General features: G+C 37.9%; 1 protein-coding gene across 23 annotated transcripts in view; it reads right to left on the bottom strand.

Annotated features, from left to right (window-relative positions):
* Nucleotides 1-20,245, bottom strand: part of UNC80 (unc-80 homolog, NALCN channel complex subunit) — a 215,816-nt gene that overhangs the window by 93,883 nt on the left and 101,688 nt on the right. For 14 of the 23 annotated variants that reach the window (XM_027965136.3, XM_060410364.1, XM_027965137.3 and 11 more), the window contains exons 25-27: nucleotides 16,554-16,687; nucleotides 10,476-10,641; nucleotides 1,654-1,754 (exon numbers count right to left, since the gene is read on the bottom strand). In XM_027965136.3, the coding sequence (XP_027820937.2) occupies nucleotides 1,654-1,754; nucleotides 10,476-10,641; nucleotides 16,554-16,687 (401 nt within the window). Of the gene's footprint in view, nucleotides 1-1,653; nucleotides 1,755-3,735; nucleotides 3,940-10,475; nucleotides 10,642-16,553; nucleotides 16,688-20,245 lie in introns of all 23 variants that reach the window. The other 9 variants (XM_042244174.2, XM_042244175.2, XM_060410355.1 and 6 more) reach the window with 1 other exon arrangement.

Here is a 20,245-nt window from a genome sequence, read left to right as displayed (position 1 = left end):
TTAAACACAAACACTTCTAGAGGGCTAACATGGTACAGGAAACTAAAATGCATTACTGAATAAAACTGAAGCAATTCAGGACTTCCCTGGTAGTGCCGGTGGATCAGAACACACCTGCCAATGAAGGGGACATAGGTTTAATCCCTTGTCCAGGAAGATTCACATGCCCGGGAGCAACTAAGTCCATGTACCACAACTACTGAGCCTGCACTCTAGAGCCTGGTGCTAAAACTACTGAGGCCCGTGTGCCTAGACCTTGTGCTCTGCAACAAGAGAAGCTACCACAATGAGAAGTCTTAGCAAGCAGTCCCCACTAGCCGCAACCAGAGAAAGTCCGAGCAAAGCCATGAAGACCCAACCCAGCACAGTCAAAAAATAAACAAACAATTAAAAAACATGAAAATAAAATTGAAGAGATCTTAAATAAATAATGGAGCATAAGTTAAGGGAGGGTAGACCATTTTATACATTAGAAACTTAATAAAGAATTTCAATTCCTCAATTTTAACTACCTTTATATTCAATATAAGGCTGCTGTAGAAGCCTTTTTTATGGAAACTAACAAGGTAATTTTAATAGAAATGAATTTAGCCAAGAATAGACCAGGTCATCCTGAAGAAGAACAGAGCTAGAAGATTTACACTTATGTGAGCGAAAGAAACCAGACACAACAGAGAACCTAGCATGTGACATGCATTTCAAAAACAAACAACACTAACCTTCCATGTTAGGATAATAGTTACCAGTAAGGGAGGGTAGTATTTGGCAGAGGGCCTGGGTAGGGCTTCTAAGATACTGCTAATGTTCTTCTTGACTTGGTGGTGGTTACACAGATGTGTCTACTTTATGAGAATTTATTGAGCCGTGCACATAGGTTTTGTATGCTTTTTAATATGTAGGTTTGACTTAACTACAAAGTTGACTTTAAAAATAGTTATGTCAGAGATTCTCAAAATCAGCTGGTTCTGGGAATCAGCCAGTTCCAAGGGCATAGCCCTGTACACTCTGAGTGTGATGTACCAGGCAGCCCTTATCTGACCCTTCTAGAAGTCAAATGAAAGAGGAGATGGGGACATTCCATAGCTAACATTAATAACAGTGCTGCCAGTACCCTGCCAACTGTGGATCTCACATCATACTTCCTAAGCTTTCTCTTCCTTTCTTCATGCCCTTGAACTGCAACCTGTGCCTGGGACTCCTTGCCTGTGCCCTCAGGAGAACCCTTTGAGGTGTGACCTTAATCATAGAATCTCCATGTCCTGGTTTACAGTTTGATAGAAGGCAGACTCAAGACTGACACCATGATCTTGCTCTCAGCACTTGTGAAAACTTGTGTTAAACTGATCATGAGGCCTTGACTGTGTTACCCAGGTCCTCTTGACCACCAACCTGGCCTGGTCCCTCTCCTGACTGACTCACAAGCCAACCATAACAAAGGACCCTTGGCCTTAAATAAGGTTCAAATGAATGCAGTCCAGCAGAAGACCCATCTTAGTGAGGATCCAGAGGTTCAGCTGAAATGCAAATCTACAGATTTCTAAGAGGCTGAAATGGATGGATATTTTTAGTATAGTCTTTTGTCCTCTCTTCACAGATCTCCCCCCAGTGCCGAAAGAAATTGATCTCACGGCTCTTTCTGAGACTCCTACTTACATGAAGCCATGACATGTTCCGGTGGTAATTTTCCTCCACGCTGGCCGTGCTCATGCCCTCGGGCTCAATGCTGGGCTCACTTGCACTCCAAGGACTCCCTTCTTCAAAAGAAAAACAGCAAGAAAGGTTGGACTGTTCTGCCTCCCTGGAGAACACATTGCTATGGTATCATGGTCCATGCTTTTGAATCCTAGGGCACACTACCATGGCCAGTGGGTTACAGGGCATAGCATTGACTTTAGTGGAGGAATATTAACAGGAGATGTTCCCTTTACCACCAGCTGAACCAGCAATTACAAAGACATTTATGATCTCTGTTACAGTGGCTTCCATTTTGAGACATAGGAGCAGAGGAAATAAAACACAGAGCCAAGTCCTTGAATTGCTGAGATGAGCAAGTTATTGGTTGAGTGTGCCCAAACCCATTCCAGACTGCCCAGAACTCACAGGAGTAGGTAAGTAGGGACACCAGCCAACCTGCAGTGGCCACAAAAGGTGCTGCCACCTCCACTGGGACTGTGACCACAGCTAGTGTTACTGCTCTTCACACCAGCTGGCTTTGCTATCAGAACTACTTCAAAGATGGGTGGTGCCTCAGAAAAACAAAGGGAATTTGGAAGTAATTGTGCCCAGTTGTGGATAACTCTTTGTCCAAGTTCCTCTCTGAAGGAGACATGTCACAGGAATTCTTAGTATACTGAATATACTAGATTGTATACTTAGTATACCAGACAACAAAGCTTTGCACTCCAATCTACCAGCTTTTCTGGGTATTTTCTGTGACAAAACTATGCCTCTAGCTTAGACAGTTTGACTTAACTGGTTAGGCTAAAGGGATCAATTTAAATAATTAATTCAAATAATATTTTTCCCCAAACTAACTGATGATACTGTTACAGCTCAGATCTGTAACTAAAGATGGCATGAGGCTTTTTTCTATTATGTTCTTGAAAAATAGGCTGAATCTTAATTAATGCATAAATTAGCTATTTTCGAAGGGAAAGGTGGGTAGGTGTAGAAACATTTTCTATTTTAAATTCTCTTTGATTAAAGATACTCAGCTCCTATTTCAGCAGGCTAAATTGATAATTTATCCACATTCCCTGGATAACTTCTAACTAACTTCTGAAATAACTTACTTATAAAGAAGAGCTTTTCATTTTGGTTTTCCACACAGGGACTGAATGGCAAAGAATATGTATTTCAATTTTTACCTAACAAACTCTAGACAGCTGGTGAGTTCTACTGGCATGCACATTTAATCTTTTCCTTGTCTCCTAAGATAGTGATCAGAGCCCATAGAACTAACATATTTTGGGATTCACAGTCTCTTTGCGTCCTGTGGTGACAGTCTACAGCTCTAATATCCTGATTGTATATAAATCGGATTCTCAGGAGTTTGATATACTTTATAATCATTCCTAATTTATCTTTAGAGCGGTGGGTAAGGAGCACACAGAATTATTCTTATTGGGTCACTGGGGAAAACAAATTCCCAAGAAGTTAAGTGACTTGCTGAAGGTCACTCATCATTAGGTGTAGACAATCTTTCCTTTCTAAAATTTTGGTTGTTTTCACTGAGAAAGAGAGACTTTTACAAAGTACATTAAGTCAGCTTAACATCAAGGGAATGTCTACATTTTGCTTTAAAGTTCCTGTTCAGAAGTATAAAGGCATAAAGCACTTGGATCTCAAAAAAAAAAAAAAAATCTGTCATTGTCACTAAAGTATTTTCTTTCCCTACTGTAGACTTTATATCCTCCCTGCTCAAGCTGTGGTCCTTGAACCAGCAGCATCAGCGTCACCAGAAAGCTTGTTAAAAGGGTAGAATCTCAGCCTCCTGTTTCAGAGATGCTGAACCAGATTCTGCGTTTTAACAAGCTCCCAGCTGACTCTGCACAGTAAGGTTGGAGCAGCCCTGCTCTGGAAGGCAACATCGTTTACAGACCCAGTGGGTACTCTAACGTACAACTCTGCCCTCCGACTATGGACCTGTAAGGAAATGGACTTGAGCTGTACGGGGATTTGGGCTCTGACTTCCTACCCCCCACGTCCCTGCACACACCCACTCCTCTATGTTACCTAGGTCAGTGACAGTGTCCCTGCTTTGGGACAGCTGCAGCTCCTCAGCCTCAGACTCTGAGTCCTGCCGTGATAACTTGCTGCTCTTTAAGCTGCCGACCCGGCGAATGCTGGACAAGGAACCCCCCTTCTTCACCTGGAAACTGCGGGTTCCTTTAATCTGGAGCAGGCGGGAACCTCCTATCCTGATCTTCCTGCTGGGAACTGTATTAAAAGAATAAAATAGGGCTTTTTCCCCCTTAGTTCTCCCCAGCAAGTGTCAGAGCCAAGCTCTCCCCAACTTTGTCACTGAACAACCTCTTCTCTGCTGGTCTGGACAAGGAGCTTCTCCCAAGGGCCCAGCCAGGCAGCTCTGTTGGACAGGCAGGAGGCTGGGTCCACCAGGAAGGGCTGGTGCAGCTTCTTTCTTGGACACACAGCTCATCGGTGCTGGGAACAACCTGCTCTCTCTCTCTGGCCCAGAATTCACAAGCATGAGCGTGCCCTCACCACGGAGTCCTCCAGGACTGTTAGCATGTTCACATAGCATCATTGCTTGATTTCACAGAACCATCAGTCATGTGTTTTTGTCTTTTGAAATGGGACAGGCAGATTTATGTGAGCTTGGGAAACCCCACCATGGGAAACCCTTTCATTTGGGAATACCTCAATAAGAAATAAAAACAACAGTTGCTTCACTCTCCAACAATCAGCAGTGGGGTCCGCTCGGCTCCTCAGCAAAGGCACTAAAGGATCTGTTTTCAGTGGGGTGCTTTGGGTGAACACGAGTGTGAAATGGTTCCATTTTCAATGCGCCTAGTGATTGCTCCTCTCAGTCAAAAGGTTGGGTGAGATATGAGTCCAAAGTTGCAACACCCTGCGCCAACCTTACAGTCTACATATACCAAGAAGAACATGCATTACTCCTCTTTAGTGTTCTGGAAGAAATAGTCATCAGTGAGGAAAATTAAAGTGTAAAAGAAACACGTTCAGCTAGAAACCTACTTTTTAATCAAAAGCATTCTTATTTCCCATAGTCATATCCACACCTCCTTCCTTTTCCTCTGAAAATCTGGGATTGTCACATATTGTAAGGGTGATTCTGAAAGTTCAGGGCTTCAAGTGATACTCAGAAAGGGGCTGTTTTTTTAAGTTTTCCTTCTTAAGACATAAATAAGATTTCTTACTAATTATGCAAGATACGGCTATTAATATTTTAGTCCCAATCAGGAAGATTGCATTCTAGTCTCAAGTTTCTCACCCACAGGAGAGTTAATCTGTGACTGTGATAGAAGATTGTACCACTCCATAAAATGTTAATTAAGTATACATTTTTAGTGACATTTAAAGGAGCCTAGAAGATATCCTTTGATATCATGTGAAATGTTGAATCATGTTTAATCTCTAATTTATACCCATGATTGAGAAAGACTAAAATTATCACCACTCAGCTGGCAATGGCTTCATGGAGCTCCCTGAACACATCTGGATAGAATTGCACATCCAGACAGATGTTCTTGCAGCACAGTTGAATACGTTCCACAAAGACCATAATGCTCAATTTTAGTAATAGCACAAACTCATCCACTGTATTTTTCAGTATTATTTTTAGGCACAATTGAGACTTTATGACTTATCTGAAATGCATTTGAAACAGAATATAGTTATCTTTAAAGACTATTAATACAATTATGTCAAAATAGACTGGGAAGTAGATAAAAAGATTAAAGAAAGAATTTAAAAATTTTACAGAGGCACGCTTTGTGATTCTTTGATTTCAGGATATTTTTCTGCTTACAAATATAGTACAGTAACCCCAATTTAATATGATGCAAAAAAATTAACTTTGAGAACCCTATTCTACTACCAAAGATAATTGGAAATATCATATAACTCTGAAAAAATAATATTCAGAATTATGGCATTGGTTATTTACAAAGGACATAATAGTTAGGATTCAGATTTGGTAAAGTACATCCATGACAATGAGAACTAATATTAAAGAAACAAATTCATCTATATTGGATAAAACATTACTTTTCCCTTTTCTCTAACACCACATTATATCTATTAGCAAGTCCTGTTGATGCAACACTTCCAAATATAGGATTTTGAAAGTCCCATCACCTATTCCCTGGATGAATATAACCAACAAACTATACTCTCTTACCCCTACTCCTACAGTTTGAATCATCTTTTAAATACATAATCACAAATACAAATATTATATCACTTTTCTAGTCAAAATCTCCCAACAATTACCCGACACATTTAAGTAGAATTAAATTTCTAACCATATTTATAGACCCTATTTATTTGACCTTTGCTCAACCCCATCTTTTAACACTCTTCCTCCAACTCATTCTATTGCAACCATATTGGCCTCCTTGCCCTTCTTCACATGCTCCCATGTTCCTGCATCAGAGCCTTGTTCTCACTGTTATCTCTGTTTGGAAGACTTTCCTCTCAGCCCTTAGCGTGACTGGATTCTTCACATCATGCAAGTCTCAGCTCGATGTCACTTGTGACTAGAATCCCTCCTACTCCAGGTCACTACCAATTCTCTGACTCTAACCTGATTTCCTCATACTATTTATCTCTACTTGAAAGTCCAGAATTTAATGTTATTCATTATTAGCTAACCTAAACTAAAATATACATGGGAAATTTTCCCTGTTTATTGCTGTATTCTAGGAACCTGTAATAGTGCCTGGTATACAGCAGATGTTCAGTACATGATTATTGAAGAGTCACACATGTCTTGGTATCTGTATTCTGGAAAGCCAATCTTAGTTTGTATCTGGAATATGGATAAAATGATATCAGATCTTGCTTGAAGATTTTAGTTAAGACATTTTTCATTCTAAGGATGATTTCATATTAGTTTTCCTTTGTAGAATCCCAACTGTCCTCAGGTTGTTTATTTCAAGAACTGACATTTTTAGATGTTATACAAACAGATGGTATGAAACTTTAAATAAAATTTTAATAATCTGAGTTAGCAGGGTCCCTGCGATCCCCATTTTCACATCGGCTTTAGCATCTGGTATCAGCTTGTTAAAAGGAATTAAGGAGTATTTAGGAATCTTTGAGAAGTTTCTTGCCAACTGGTAAAGGACATTTTATGAATATGTTCTCATTTTATTTATACTTCTAGCTTTCTGCTCTTAATTTATTAAATAGCTTCATATGATCCCATAACCATTCTATGAGAAGAAAAATGCTTGTGCATTTGAACATTAAAGGCAATTTACATAAATGATTATCATGAAATTAGTGTTCTTAAAAATTAATCTGAGGTTTTATTTCTTAAAATGATATAGAATTTACTCTGCTGAAATGTAACCATGTCAGTATTAATGCTTTTGCTTCAACTACTTCAAATAATAACTAGCATAATAATTTTGAGTGGGGAAAAAGTCCCTGTGGGGTATGTTTAAAATATGTAAGTTTCACAAAAACAGAATCACAGATATAGAGAACAGACTGGTTGTTTCCCAGGGAGAAGGAGTCATGGGAGGGATGGAATGAGAGGCTGGGGTTAGCAGATGTAAACTTTTATATATCCAATGGATAAACACCAAGGTCTTTGCATACCACAGAGAACTATATTCAATATTCTGTGATAAACCATAATGGAAAAGAATATAAAAAAGAATATATATATATGTCTAACTAAACCACTTTGCTATATAGTAGAAACACAACATTGTAAAGCAACTATACTTCAATTTTTTAAAAGTGATAAAAAAGATGGAAGCTTCTCATCATATGCAGTCCACTTTGTCAGAAGTAGAAGTATTTGAACAAACCTTGACTTGATACTTCTTACTATCAGAAATTGATAAAACTTGGCTAATTCTTCCTGCAACATGGCTTCTGTTCACCATAAATTCAACACAATATATTTACATTTTTAAATGTTGTGACAACACTCTGATCTTGAAATATTAAAAGGGTTTTTTTTTTCAGAATATATCCACTCTTTACAAAGTTTTAAATATTTTAAATATGTTGTGTTTTCTTTATTTAGGGCTATACTTTTTCAGATATTTTTAATTGTAGGTTATTACAAGATGCTGGGTATACATCCCTATGCTATACAGTAGATCCTTGTTGTTTATTTTCTATATAGTAGTATCTCCTCCTGCCCCACCCCCTGCTATCCTCTTTGGTAGCCACAAGTTTGGTTTCTATGTCTGTGAGTTTATTTCTGTTTTGTAAAAAAATTCATCTGTATCATATTTTAAAATTCCACATATAAGTGATACTTTCAGAGTCAGATACGACTGAGCAAATGAACTGAACTGAACTGAACTATGATATTTGTCTTTCTCTATCTTCACTTAATATGTTAATATCTAGGTCTGTCCATGTTGCTACAAATAGCATTATTTCATTCTCTTTTATGACTAATATTCAATTGTATGTATCTGTATGTGTATATACACACCGCATCTTCTTTATCCATTCATTTGGCAATAGACATTTAGATTACTTCCGTATCTTGGCTATTGTAAATAGTGCTGCAGTGAACACTGGGGTGCATGTATCTTTTCTAATTAGTTTTCTCCAGATTTATGTCCAGGAATGGAATTGCTGGATCATATGGTAACTATTTTCAGTTTTTAATGACCCTCCATATGGTTCTTCATGGTGGCTGCACCAATTTTCTGGAGAAGGCAGTGGCAACCCACTCCAGTGTTCTTGCCTGGAGAATCCCAGGGACGGGGGAGCCTGGTGGGCTGCCATCTATGGGGTCTCACAGAGTCGGACACAACTGAAGCGACTTAGCAGCAGCAGCAGCAGCACCACCAATTTTCATTCCCACCAACAATGTAGGAAGGTTCTTTTTTCTCCACACTCTCTCCAGTGTTTATTATCTATAGACTTTTAATGATGGCCATTCTGATTCACATGAGGTGATACCTCATTGCAGTTTTGATTTGCATTTCTCAAGTAATTAGTGACACTGAACATCTTTCTATGTGCCTGTTGGCCAGGTCTTCTTTGGCGAAACGTCTGTTTAGGTCTTCTGTAGGGATATTTCTTTTGAGAATCATGTATTCCTTGAACTACCAAAAATTTATGGAGTCACTGACTATAGAAAATATACCAGTGGAGAAAACTGTCTTTGACTCTTTTTACAAATATGCTGATATTCATTTAATGGAAATTTGTTAGAAAAACACTGAAGGGCAATAAAATTTAAGAAATACAAAAATCAGAGAAGTTAACAGTTTAAAGGAGGGTTTAAAGAGCACCTTGAAACTCTGCAATCTTTAACTCATATTTAGGATTTTCTGCATGGGTTCTGATCTATAGGCTCATAATATACATTTAAAAAAACCAATGATGATTATTTATTATTTCTTAATTAGAGACTGTGTCCTTATTGAGTTTAAGTTTTACCTGCATTGTTCATTTAAGTTAAAGTGAAAGTCACTCAGTCGTGTCCGACTCTTTGCGACCTCATGGAATTCTCCAGGCCAGAGTACTAGACTGGGTAGCCTTTCCCTTCTCCAGGGAATTTTCCCAACCCAGGGATTGAACCCAGGTCTCCTGCATTGCAGGCAGATTCTTTACCCAATGAGCCATTAGGGAAGCCCAAGAATACTGGTGTGGGTAGCCCATCCCTTCTCCAGGGGATCTTCCCGACACAGGGATTGAACTGGGGTCTCCTGCATTGCAGGCGGATTCTTTAACAACTGAACTATCAGGGAAGCCCATTGTTCATTTAAAGCTCTCAACATTACAATGTAGTAGGTATTAATAATCTAATTTTACAGAGAAGAAAATTGGCTTAGCAGCTAAACTTGGACAAGGTCACATAATTAGTTACTCTATTTCACCATTTTAAGATGCACCTTTTTTTTTTTCCTAACATTTGGACATCTCTGAAATTGAGATTTGGCTAACAATTGATGCCATCTTAAGATATCGCTAGAGCCAGGTGGTACTTGTGACACATCTGCTATTGCTTGTGTTCATGTGAATATCTAAAGCACCAGCAACAAAATGTACAAAATGGGTGCCTGCGTCTTTTAAGTCTCAGGAGCCGAATGATAGTTGGGTGAAGCAGTGGGTGAGGTGGTGAGTCATGTGTGATCGGCAACATTCCTGAGACAGGAACTGAAGGTAGGCTAGCTTCATACAACCGCACACTGGCTTATGTAACAAGCACCAATAGCTTTATAGATTCATTTAAGAAATGATGTATTACTAACATTCTGATGACACAGAAGACATTATCATACGTAAAAACACAGACAGTGACAATTTTGAGTTAAAAAGTGATTAAGAATTTGAACTCTGAATTGAAGATAGTTTAGGAAAACTAATTAGTTTACTTTCCTGCAGAGAGAATCATATGGACTGGTAATAAAAATTTACATCTAATTACATCTGAAAGTCTTCTTTCCATAAGAAGTTTAAAAATTAATTGATAAGTAAGCATTGTGTAAGAGCTGAAAGGGGAGTATTTTTCCTTTGTTATGGTATATAAACTAACAGTTCATTTTACAGCTAGTGGCACTTTATATTCAATGGGCTGTGGAGAGATGCTGAGCTAGAATTAGAACCTCTCTGATTGCAGAGTTCAACTCCTAACTAGCATGATTGCGTAGTTGAGTGAACACTGTTAGTGCTGTATGGAGCCAACAATTTGGATTTCTTTCAGTGCACAATTCTGCAGTTTAGACCCAGACCAAATATCCCTTGAGAAACCCGGAAACATGAATTAATTTTTGCTTTATCCATACCTTTCTTCTCTTCAACACCTGCATCTGATTTGAGGGTGTGGCTACTACTGTGAAGGGAATCTTTTGAGTCTTCATTTTCATCCAGGACTCCAGCAAAGCTGATCTTCCTTTCATATCTGTGCCGGTCTAATTCAGGGTCCAAACGAAGTCTGCAGCTCTCCAAGTCCTGCAATGTCAGTGGGGAGCATGTGAATGATGGCATCTCCCCAGCACTGCGTTGGTCTTCTGGCAAACCTCACTCCATTTTGAGTAGCACACACAGCATTTAAATAGCCAGTTCCCATCTACCTTATACCAGTTTCAGACTGCGGCCATGAAAACATTATCGGCCATGAAAACATTTTCCTTAATCCACAGGTTAAGGATTCAATTGCAAGCCCAGTGCTTCTGACCAACTGGTTACAAACTGAAGGTTCCAACAACACCCCTCCTCAGTTCAGTTAATTTGCTAGAGGTGGTAACAGAACCTAGAGAAATATTTTGCTGACTAGATCACTGGTTTATCATTACAAAAATGTACAGTCAGCAATAGTTAGATGGAAGTAATGCAGAGGGCAAGGAATGGGGTGAGGGTAACCAAGCTTCCAAGTCATCCAAGGGCACTGATCTCCCTAGTCGTCACATGTTCATCAACCGGAAGCTCTCTGAACCCTGTCCTTTTGAGTTTTTATGGAGGTTTCATTAAATAGGCATGATTGATTAAATCATTGTCACCTAGAGGTGAGGGTAGTGGGACTGAAATTTTCATTTTTCTAATCACTTGGTGACCAGCTGATCCTTAGGTAATCTAGAGGCATACCACAAGTCACCTTATTAAGACACCTTGGTCACCCTCCTTAAGAAATTCCAAGGGTTTTAGGAACACTGCACCAGAAATACAGATGAAGACCAAACATATATTTTTTTTATTACAAATCATCATATCACAGAACAGAAACAGAAAACAAATACCAAGGTGATGTTGGAATTCAGTCCTAAGGATTAAGTAAAATTTGCTCAGCAAACAGGTAGGAAAAGGCAGTTCTGGCTTAAGAAACCTCATGTATGATGGCCAGAGGCACAAAACAATATCAGACAATGGGAGAATCTCTCCTTCTCTTTTAGGAAGACTTCAAATATAAGAGGGGTTCCTTTACCATCCACTTATGAACAGAATGATCCCATAGCCAAAAGTAGGGAATGTAAGTATTTAGTAGGAGTTCAATCTGTGAGGTGAGCATGGACATTTGATTTGTTCGATGAATGGAGACTCGCTCATGCTGAAGATCATAGTTAATCATTAATCTATAAAACACTTTCAGACCTGATAAATGAAAAATATATAAAATGCTAACCTTATTTTTATACAGTGATTTTTTAAAATTATGACACAATAAGTCCTTAGATTCAAGTAGCTTGAAAAACAAAAGATAGTTTGAAAAATCCTATTTTGTACCGAGATTAAAACCTTAAGCTTTTAACTGTTGTTAATAAATGAAACTTTTAGACTCTATAGTTTCTTTTCCCTTTGAATTAAGAATAGAATTTATACTATGGTACTCAGAAAATTATATCAAATCTAGAAAAAAGAAGGAACCACATGGAGTCTATTTAACATTGTCAAAAAATGTTCTAGGAATATAATTGCTCCTCTGAAATTAATCCTTCTTAGGAAAAAGAAAACAACCTAATTACTTTCCAGTTTGGCAGCTAAATTTAATTAGATAAGCTTCTTAGTTGGGACAAAAAGTAATAACAATTCTGATTCTCTAAAGTAGTCGTTTCTTCCAACTTCGTGTATCTACTAGTCAAAACCCTACTTATCTTTCCAAGTATATCTTTCATATATGATCTCTTTCAGGAATGTCCTTCAGATTTCTCCCATGTCTGTGGCCAGCGTTGGCCCTCTGCTCCTTTCTTGTGTGTTGCCCATGTGTTGGTTCTCCTGTTACAGCATATTCACCTCTGAATCACCCTCACCCCCACCTCTGCACCCTTTACACCACCCTTTCTCATAGCCTTACTCTCAAATATTCATATCTACTTTTCAAATATGAATGTGAATTGTGTTTTGCTTCTGATCAGGCTTCCCTGGTGGCTCAGCTGGTAAAGAATCTGCCCGCAATGTGGGAGACCTGGGTTCAATCCCTCACTTGGGAAGATACCCTGGATAAGGGAAAGGCTACCCACTCCAGTATTCTGCCTTGGAGAATTCCATGGACTGTACAGTCCATGGGGTCGCAAAGAGTTGGACAGGACTGAGCGACTTTCACTCTGATCGTTTACCTTTAGAAGCATTTGGGATCCATTGGTGTATTCTTTTTAATGTGATTTGTTAAATCCCATTGGTACAATTGGTACAGTTTCTAGCACAATCTTGTACAAAAGCATTCAACATGTTGTTTTCCCTAATGAGTGAATATAGATGTAAAGAGACTTCTTTATGGTCTTTTTCTTTGTTATTAAGGATCATCTTGGCATCCGATGGGAATTAATGTAATTCCATGCTGCTTGGTCATCAGTTATTGGTTTTACCAACTCAACAGGGATACATTTTAATAGATCTGCAGTTTTGTAGACAAAACTCTAAAAAAAATGTTGTGTTTTCACGTTTGGAAGTTAATCATTGCTTGATGAAAAATGGATTATTATGCTTTCTTAGATGATAAATCTTGTAAAAATGCTGCTTTTTTCCTTTTCTAGATATTCTTTATGAGTATGGTTTACAAAAAGAGAGAATAAAAATGCTACCAGAAGTCATTTTAGGGGGAGAAACAAATACACTAAGTTCCATCTAGGGATGTAGATGGAAAAAATTGGTTAAGTTGGTAAAAATATATTTTTAGCTGATATTAATTTTCCTTTTCACTCACCTCCACTCCCCACTACCCAGTGAGTGACCTCCTGAGATTGCCTAGCTCTATCAAATTAACTTTTATTTATTGTATTTTAGGCTCTTTTGCCTTTTCTTCCTCGTGTGTGCTAGGTCATGTCCGACTCTTTGCAACCCCATGGACTGTAACCTGCCAGGCTCCTCTGTTCATAGGATTCTCCAGGCAAGAATACTGGAGAGGGTTGCCATGTCTTCCTCCAGGGGATCCTCCCAACCCAAGGATCGAACTTGCATCCCTATGTCTCCTGCTTTGTAAGGCAGATTCTTTACCACTAATACCACCTGGGAAGCCCCTTTCTCTTGCACACTTCAGATATAACCAGGACTGTTTTTAAACAAACAAATAATTCACAGGGAAATGATCTTATGGCATTTCTATCAGAAAGACTTTCTTGGTAGAACATTTATGTTTCCTATCTTCCCCCCTCCTCAAGTTTCAGATCCTAGAATATAGTTTCTAATGTGATTATTTTTCTAGCTTATACTTTTATTATTCTGTACATTCAGGTAGCTATTTATTTTTACTGCTGTTAAAAATGTTACTGAATTAATAAAATATCCCCCAAACCTATAAATACTCTTACAGCAAGTGTTTTGTTAAAACTTTAGAATATTTCATTTTAATGGTATTTATGCTTAGCCTGTTAAATTTACTGTTTTGTGCAACTTCTTAAAAAACCTATTTCAAGCATTTATAGCTTCTGTGTTAGTAAAATGGTTTTATGATACTGTTTTTTTCTGTAATAGTTAAAAATGTGATTCCAGTTTTCTTTATCATCAACAATAGTTACATAGATTAAACATGAGCTCTTTCCTGTTTTCCAAAGGTCATATCCCCCCAAAATTTATGAACCTATACTTGACAATAAAAGTTATAGTTCAATGAGTACAAGATTTATGAGACCTAGTTAAAGGCAATGAAAAATTTCCTCTTATTGATTGAATAACTGCAGCCTCTGTTTTAGTTTAATTTTTTGGCATTTTCTACTAGACAGCCAGTTGATTATACAGTCATTTTTTAAAGATTTGATTAATTTTCTTAAAAAGGAAATTTGTTACAATAATAAGGAACATTATAGCTTTATAGTGTTGAAAGAAAGAACAAAAATAACTGAATCAAACTTTAAGATTCTTATCTTTTCTAAATCACTATAAGTCAAAATGGTGACCTTTAAAAATCTGAAAATTTGAATTTCCCTGGCAGTCCAGTGGCCAAGACACCATACACCCAGCACAGGGAGCCCAAGTTCAATCCCTGGTCAGGGAACTAGATCCCACATGATGTAACTAAGGGTTTGATTGCCACACCTAAAGATCCTGCATGCTGTAACTAAGACCTGGCACAGCCAAATAAATATTAAAAAATAAATAAAAAATGAAAATCTGAAAATTTAACAGAAGTGTTTCTGAGCTTTTATGAAAATGTCAGTATAATTTGAATATTGATATGAATAATACTCACAGAGGCCTACAGATTAACCTTGACTTTACACATGCTTAAGTGGCTGACTTACTTGATTTTTAAGAGTAGTCTCAATATAATAGTGAAGGTGACAATTCAGAAAAATAAAGGTTCAGAATAACGTGAAATTAAATAAGGTCTGTAGGAGGAACTCCATTTCATAGTATTTAAATGGTGCAGTTTCACAGTCCGGATGTGGACACATTTCTCTTGAAAACATATTTTACGTACAAAGAGTTCCATTTTATATTTTAGAGTGTGAGGAAATGGGCTGTGCAGACACTGGAAATCAGAGTTAGAGGAACAACTCAGGAATACCAGAACACTGACTTTTTGGTTCCATTCCTCATGCCAACCTCCAACCCCCCAGGACTGCAGTAGGGTCTTGCTCATACTGAGTTTGGTCAAAACAGCAGGAGAGTTGGCGCACTATAAAATTCACCTAAATGGAAGCACATAGATTGTTAGTGTAACAGTTTCTCTCGTAGTGTAAATTTTGTGTAAAGGGGAGAAAAAAAAAGAATTTGTCTGGTTCCTCAGCTCTGGTCGGGTAAGGCCTATGATAAAAGAACCACTGGAAACACAGTGCCCATTAGAGAACAAAGAGCCAAGAAAATCGGCTCTGAGATGGGCCTCTGTCCAAAGTGCTTTGTGAGGACTCCTGGCTTTTGCTAGAATTTGTATCTTAAGTTAAAAAAATCAGGCCCTGATGGCATACAAGTGTGTCTGTATGTATGCCTACCTGTGTGTCTTTGTGTTTCTGTGCACATGTGTGTGTATGCATGTGCTCGTGTGTGTGTGTGTGTGTGTGCATGCACACATGGTCTTTTTCTGCTTATCTGTATCCATAAGAAATGCTTCAGGAATAAAATATTTGTTCAGAGACATTTACATGCTAAAGACTTGAGTCTTTTCATTCATAATTTAAATGAGAAAATTCACTGGAAGCACATAAATTTATGAATTGTTGGTATGATTTTTCCAGTAGTCATGTATGGATGTGAGAGTTGGACTACAAAGAAAGCTGAGCACCAAAGAACTGATGCTTTTGAACCGTGGTGTTGGAGAAGACTCTTGAGAGTCTCTTGGATATCCAACCAGTCCATCCTAAAGGAAATCAGTCCTAAACATTCATTGGAAGGACTTATGCTGAAGCTGAAACTCCAATACTTTGACCACCTGATGCAAGGAACTGTCTCACTAGAAAAGACTCTGATGCTGGGAAAGATTGAAGGTGGGAGAAGGGGACGACAGAGGATGAGATGGTTAGATGGCATCACTGAATCAATGGACATGAGTTTGAGTAAGCTCTGGAAGTTGGTGACAGACAGGGAAACCTGGCGTCCATGGGGTTGCAAAGAGTCGGACACGACTGAGCAATTGAACTGAACTGAGTATGAAAAAAACAAACCTATCAGTGATTTCTGGAAAATGCTGGCTATAAAACTCCTCATAGTTTGTGGAATAAAGGAGTGTGGAAAGGTTCTTAGACATTCCTAGGTTAACTGATAATGATCAATTAGACATTACCCAGTGGTGCAGTCTGTTGTGATTTTAAGGTCAATTTTCAGGTTTTTAATAGATAAAAAGAGATTTTCTTTTTATATATGAAAATCCCTTGGTTGAATTTTTAAACTATATGATACATTTGTTCATTGGATATTTGAGGAAATTGTGACTACTGAAAACCAAGCAACCTGGCTGGACTCTCCAAGTAGCCTCATTATTAATAAGCTTCACTAACCATCAGAGGCTCAGTGCGTGGTCTGGGCAGACATGAAAAGGTCTCTCGCAGGAAGGTAGTAATCTCCAGGAGAAGTTGGCAGGCTGCCATCTTCAAGGCAAAGGGGCAGCCACATTTAGAGGGGTTCACAGTACCTATGGAAGGAAAGAGTTCTTTCATAAGCAAACAACCAATAAAAAATTCAGAGGCACAGTTTGATGGACATAGCTACACATGTGTAAAATCAAATTGTATATGAGAATGTTACCTATCCATGTGCAAAATGAAACTGTAAATGAGGATGTCACCTGTATATGTTCAATTTACCTGGTCCCTTTAGCATAATCTATACATCACAATACACCTCTTTTCCCTTCCATTTTGCAATTCTATAACAAATGCCTCAGTATCAAAATGTCAATCAGTAAGAATTATTTTCCTCAAGGCATTATAGAGAAACAAAATGCAGCTCCACTAGGCCGGAAAGCCTTTTAATGAAAAGAAAAACAGAAAGCAGCCTTGCCAGATTTTCACATACCTATATGATCAGATTTATACACGATATAGGCCCGTGAATAGATTTGGAACTACAAAAGTCTTGTCGGCTCACTTTGTAAGAGATGTCTATCTTAATGTTCATTCTTAGGGCAGTGAAGTTGTTTCGGCTTTAGCCCACATGTGTTTCTGTAGCATAAACAAGACTTATTTACTTGGTCACCCATGTTATACAGTTTATACAAGCTAGCCTGTCATATTAATGAATAGCTATACTAGAATATGCAAATATTCTCCTTTGCTTTGAATAATACCAGTCTCTGAATGAGTTAAATGTTGTATCCACCATAGACCAAAAAATGGATTTTGTTATAAAGGCAGATAATGGCCAAGGCAACACTATAGAGATGTAAATCCTCAGGATTAGATCTCAGATACATGACATCACAAATAATGGAGAAATATATTGATTACTTATCAGTGTTCAGAAAAGAAGACAAAGACATGTCTCCCATAGAAGAAAATAGTTCGAATGAATCAACTTATCAAGCAATAACTATATCATTACATATTAACCTTCCTAAAATATCTTTAAATAGCTCTAAAATATTTCCTGTGTATTTGGCTTTCATAATTGATATAATATATAATCATGGCTTATATTGATAGTAGGTGGATTATGGTCTTTCTGAAGATATCTGGCTATTGCTTCCCCATGAAAACCATTATATTTTCTACAGAGGTAATATATGGCTGGGGACATTGCCTCTTATTAAGAATGAAAAAATGCTATTTACAATAGACAGGACATGGAAGCAACTTATATGTCCATCGGCAGACAAATGGATAAGAAAGCTGTGGTACATATACACAATGGAATATTACTCAGTTTTAAAAAGAATGCATTTGAATCAGTTCTAGTGAGGTGGATGAAACTGGAGCCTATTATACAGAGCAAAGTAAGTCAGAAAGAAAAACACCAATACAGTATATTAATGCATATATATGGAATTTAGAAAGATGGTAACAATAACCCTATATGTGAGACAGCAAAAGAGACACAGATGTAAAGAACAGACTTTTGCACTCTGTGGAAGAAGGCAACTGTGGGATGATTTGAGAGAATAGCATTGAAACATGTATATTATCATATGTGAAATAGATCGCCAGTCCAGGTTCAATGCATGAGACAGGGTGCTCAGGGCTGGTGCACTGGGATGACCCTGAGGGATGGGGTGGGGAGGGAGGTGGGAGGGGAGTTCAGGATGGGGAACGCATGTACACCCATGGCTGATTCATGTGAATGTATGGCAAAACCCACCACAATATTGTAGAGTCATTAGCCTTAAATTAAAATAAATAAAAATTTTAAAATGGTACTTAAAAAAAAGAATGAAAAAGACAAACTCCTCTATTGTTTCCAGACTGATATTGCTTATCCCATAATTTTTAAAATGCAAACTGAGCTATGTATTGACTTGAAAGTGGAACTAAAGAAGACATTCCAATCTTATATTCAGTGAATGAATGCTCTAGAGTCTACATGACTCTTGAACTTGCCTAGATGTGCAACTGTTTTTTAAAACATAATTGAACACTAATTATTTAGTGTAAACTTCTGGATCTGTGCTTGTAATCCTAAGGATATCATCTAGATTCTTCTTGTCAGTCCCATAGACAATGAGCTTTGTCTTAGTCCAGGCTTTCTCATAAGTATCATCTGAAATATTCTGTTACAGGGAACAATTACTGACTTACAAATAGTCTCACCAAAAAACTGTTATACCAAGCATACCATATTGCCAGTAATACTTATGCGGTCTCATGGAGATGCGAGACCATTTTTGCCTATGAAGCTACTTCCATCTAACATGGCTTTGGCTTCTCTCTGTTCTGAAGGACCCCTAGGAGATCCGGGGCAGTTTGGGGATGTCTCCTGGCAGGCCTAAACTAGATTCTGTGGTCGCTGGATTATCCTCAAGTCCTATTACAAATCAGACCCAATTTTGTGAGTCATTCTAGAATAACCTAGACTCTTGTGAACTTGAGGGAATCTTTGGGAACAACTTTCATCATTAGGTTAAAAGACTAACATCAGAATTTGGTGTTTTGTCAATGGCTAAATCAAGAAGATTTTCTTTGATTTGAAGGAAATGGCAACCCACTCCAGCGTTCTTGCCTGGAGAATCCCAGGGACGGAGGAGCCTGGTAGGCTGCCGTCTCTGGGGTCGCACAGAGTCGGACACAACTGAAGCGACTTAGCAGCAGCAGCAGCAGCAGCAGAGGAAGAGCAAAATGATGGTAAAATGCAAAAAAAATTGGTTTGTAAGTAGAAGACAATATGTATTTTTTGATTATTATTTAGTTCTGTCTAATATTACACTCTAGCCATCCTTTTATATTTCATGTCTTTAAAGATGAAGTAGGTTTGGCATCACTTAGCTAAGGATAATCCTTAAGACATCATCAGGGAATCTGCATTTCAAATCACTAGGGTAGGTTAAAAGGAAGAGACCTCAATGTCTTCATCAGTTAATGATACTCATTCCAAAGCCATATTGGAATTTGCTACTCCATAAAAGACAGTGGTACACATACTCACAAGCTTGTATGGTATAGAACACACATATGCACAAAATGGTGTTAAGAAAGATGTTCAGGAATCTCTTTGTCTCTATTCTTCTATGATGGAACTCAATTATACTTTCAATAAATAAGTACAGTAAATCAAACATTCATAGTTCTAATAATCTGAACCTTAAAATTTGAATTTCATGTTAAATATGATAAAAAACTATGATTAAGTATTTTAATAGTTTAGTGATTTGAGAAGCTTTTCGTGTTTAATTTCACTTGGTCTAGCCCTTTTTTATATCTTCAAGAGTAATAAAAAAACACAAAACCTGACCAAATCCTTTTCTGGAATAGCACTTTTCCACAACTTCCTTTTCTCATGGAGGATCAAAACTGATCTTGACATTTACAATATTAGGATTCAGAGACTGCAAAGCAATGAATGTTTCATATGGCCTACAGCTCTTTGCTCCTGTCTACAGTCTTCTCCTCTGGTTCCTGCCCTCACTTTGTGGGTTTTATGCACATGCTCACATCCATGCACAGGGAATAGGGGAGAAGGTGCAGTGGAAGACATGGGAAGGTGGTAAGAATGTGAAAGAGGAAAGAGAAATATTACGTGCTCCTAAAGCAGAGATTCTTAC

The sequence above is a fragment of the Ovis aries genome, chromosome 2 (genome assembly GCF_016772045.2).
Source record: "Ovis aries strain OAR_USU_Benz2616 breed Rambouillet chromosome 2, ARS-UI_Ramb_v3.0, whole genome shotgun sequence".
Taxonomy (NCBI): Eukaryota; Metazoa; Chordata; class Mammalia; order Artiodactyla; family Bovidae; genus Ovis; species Ovis aries.
The sequence above is the reverse complement of the archived record's forward strand: the minus strand, read 5'-3'. Positions and strand labels throughout refer to the sequence as shown.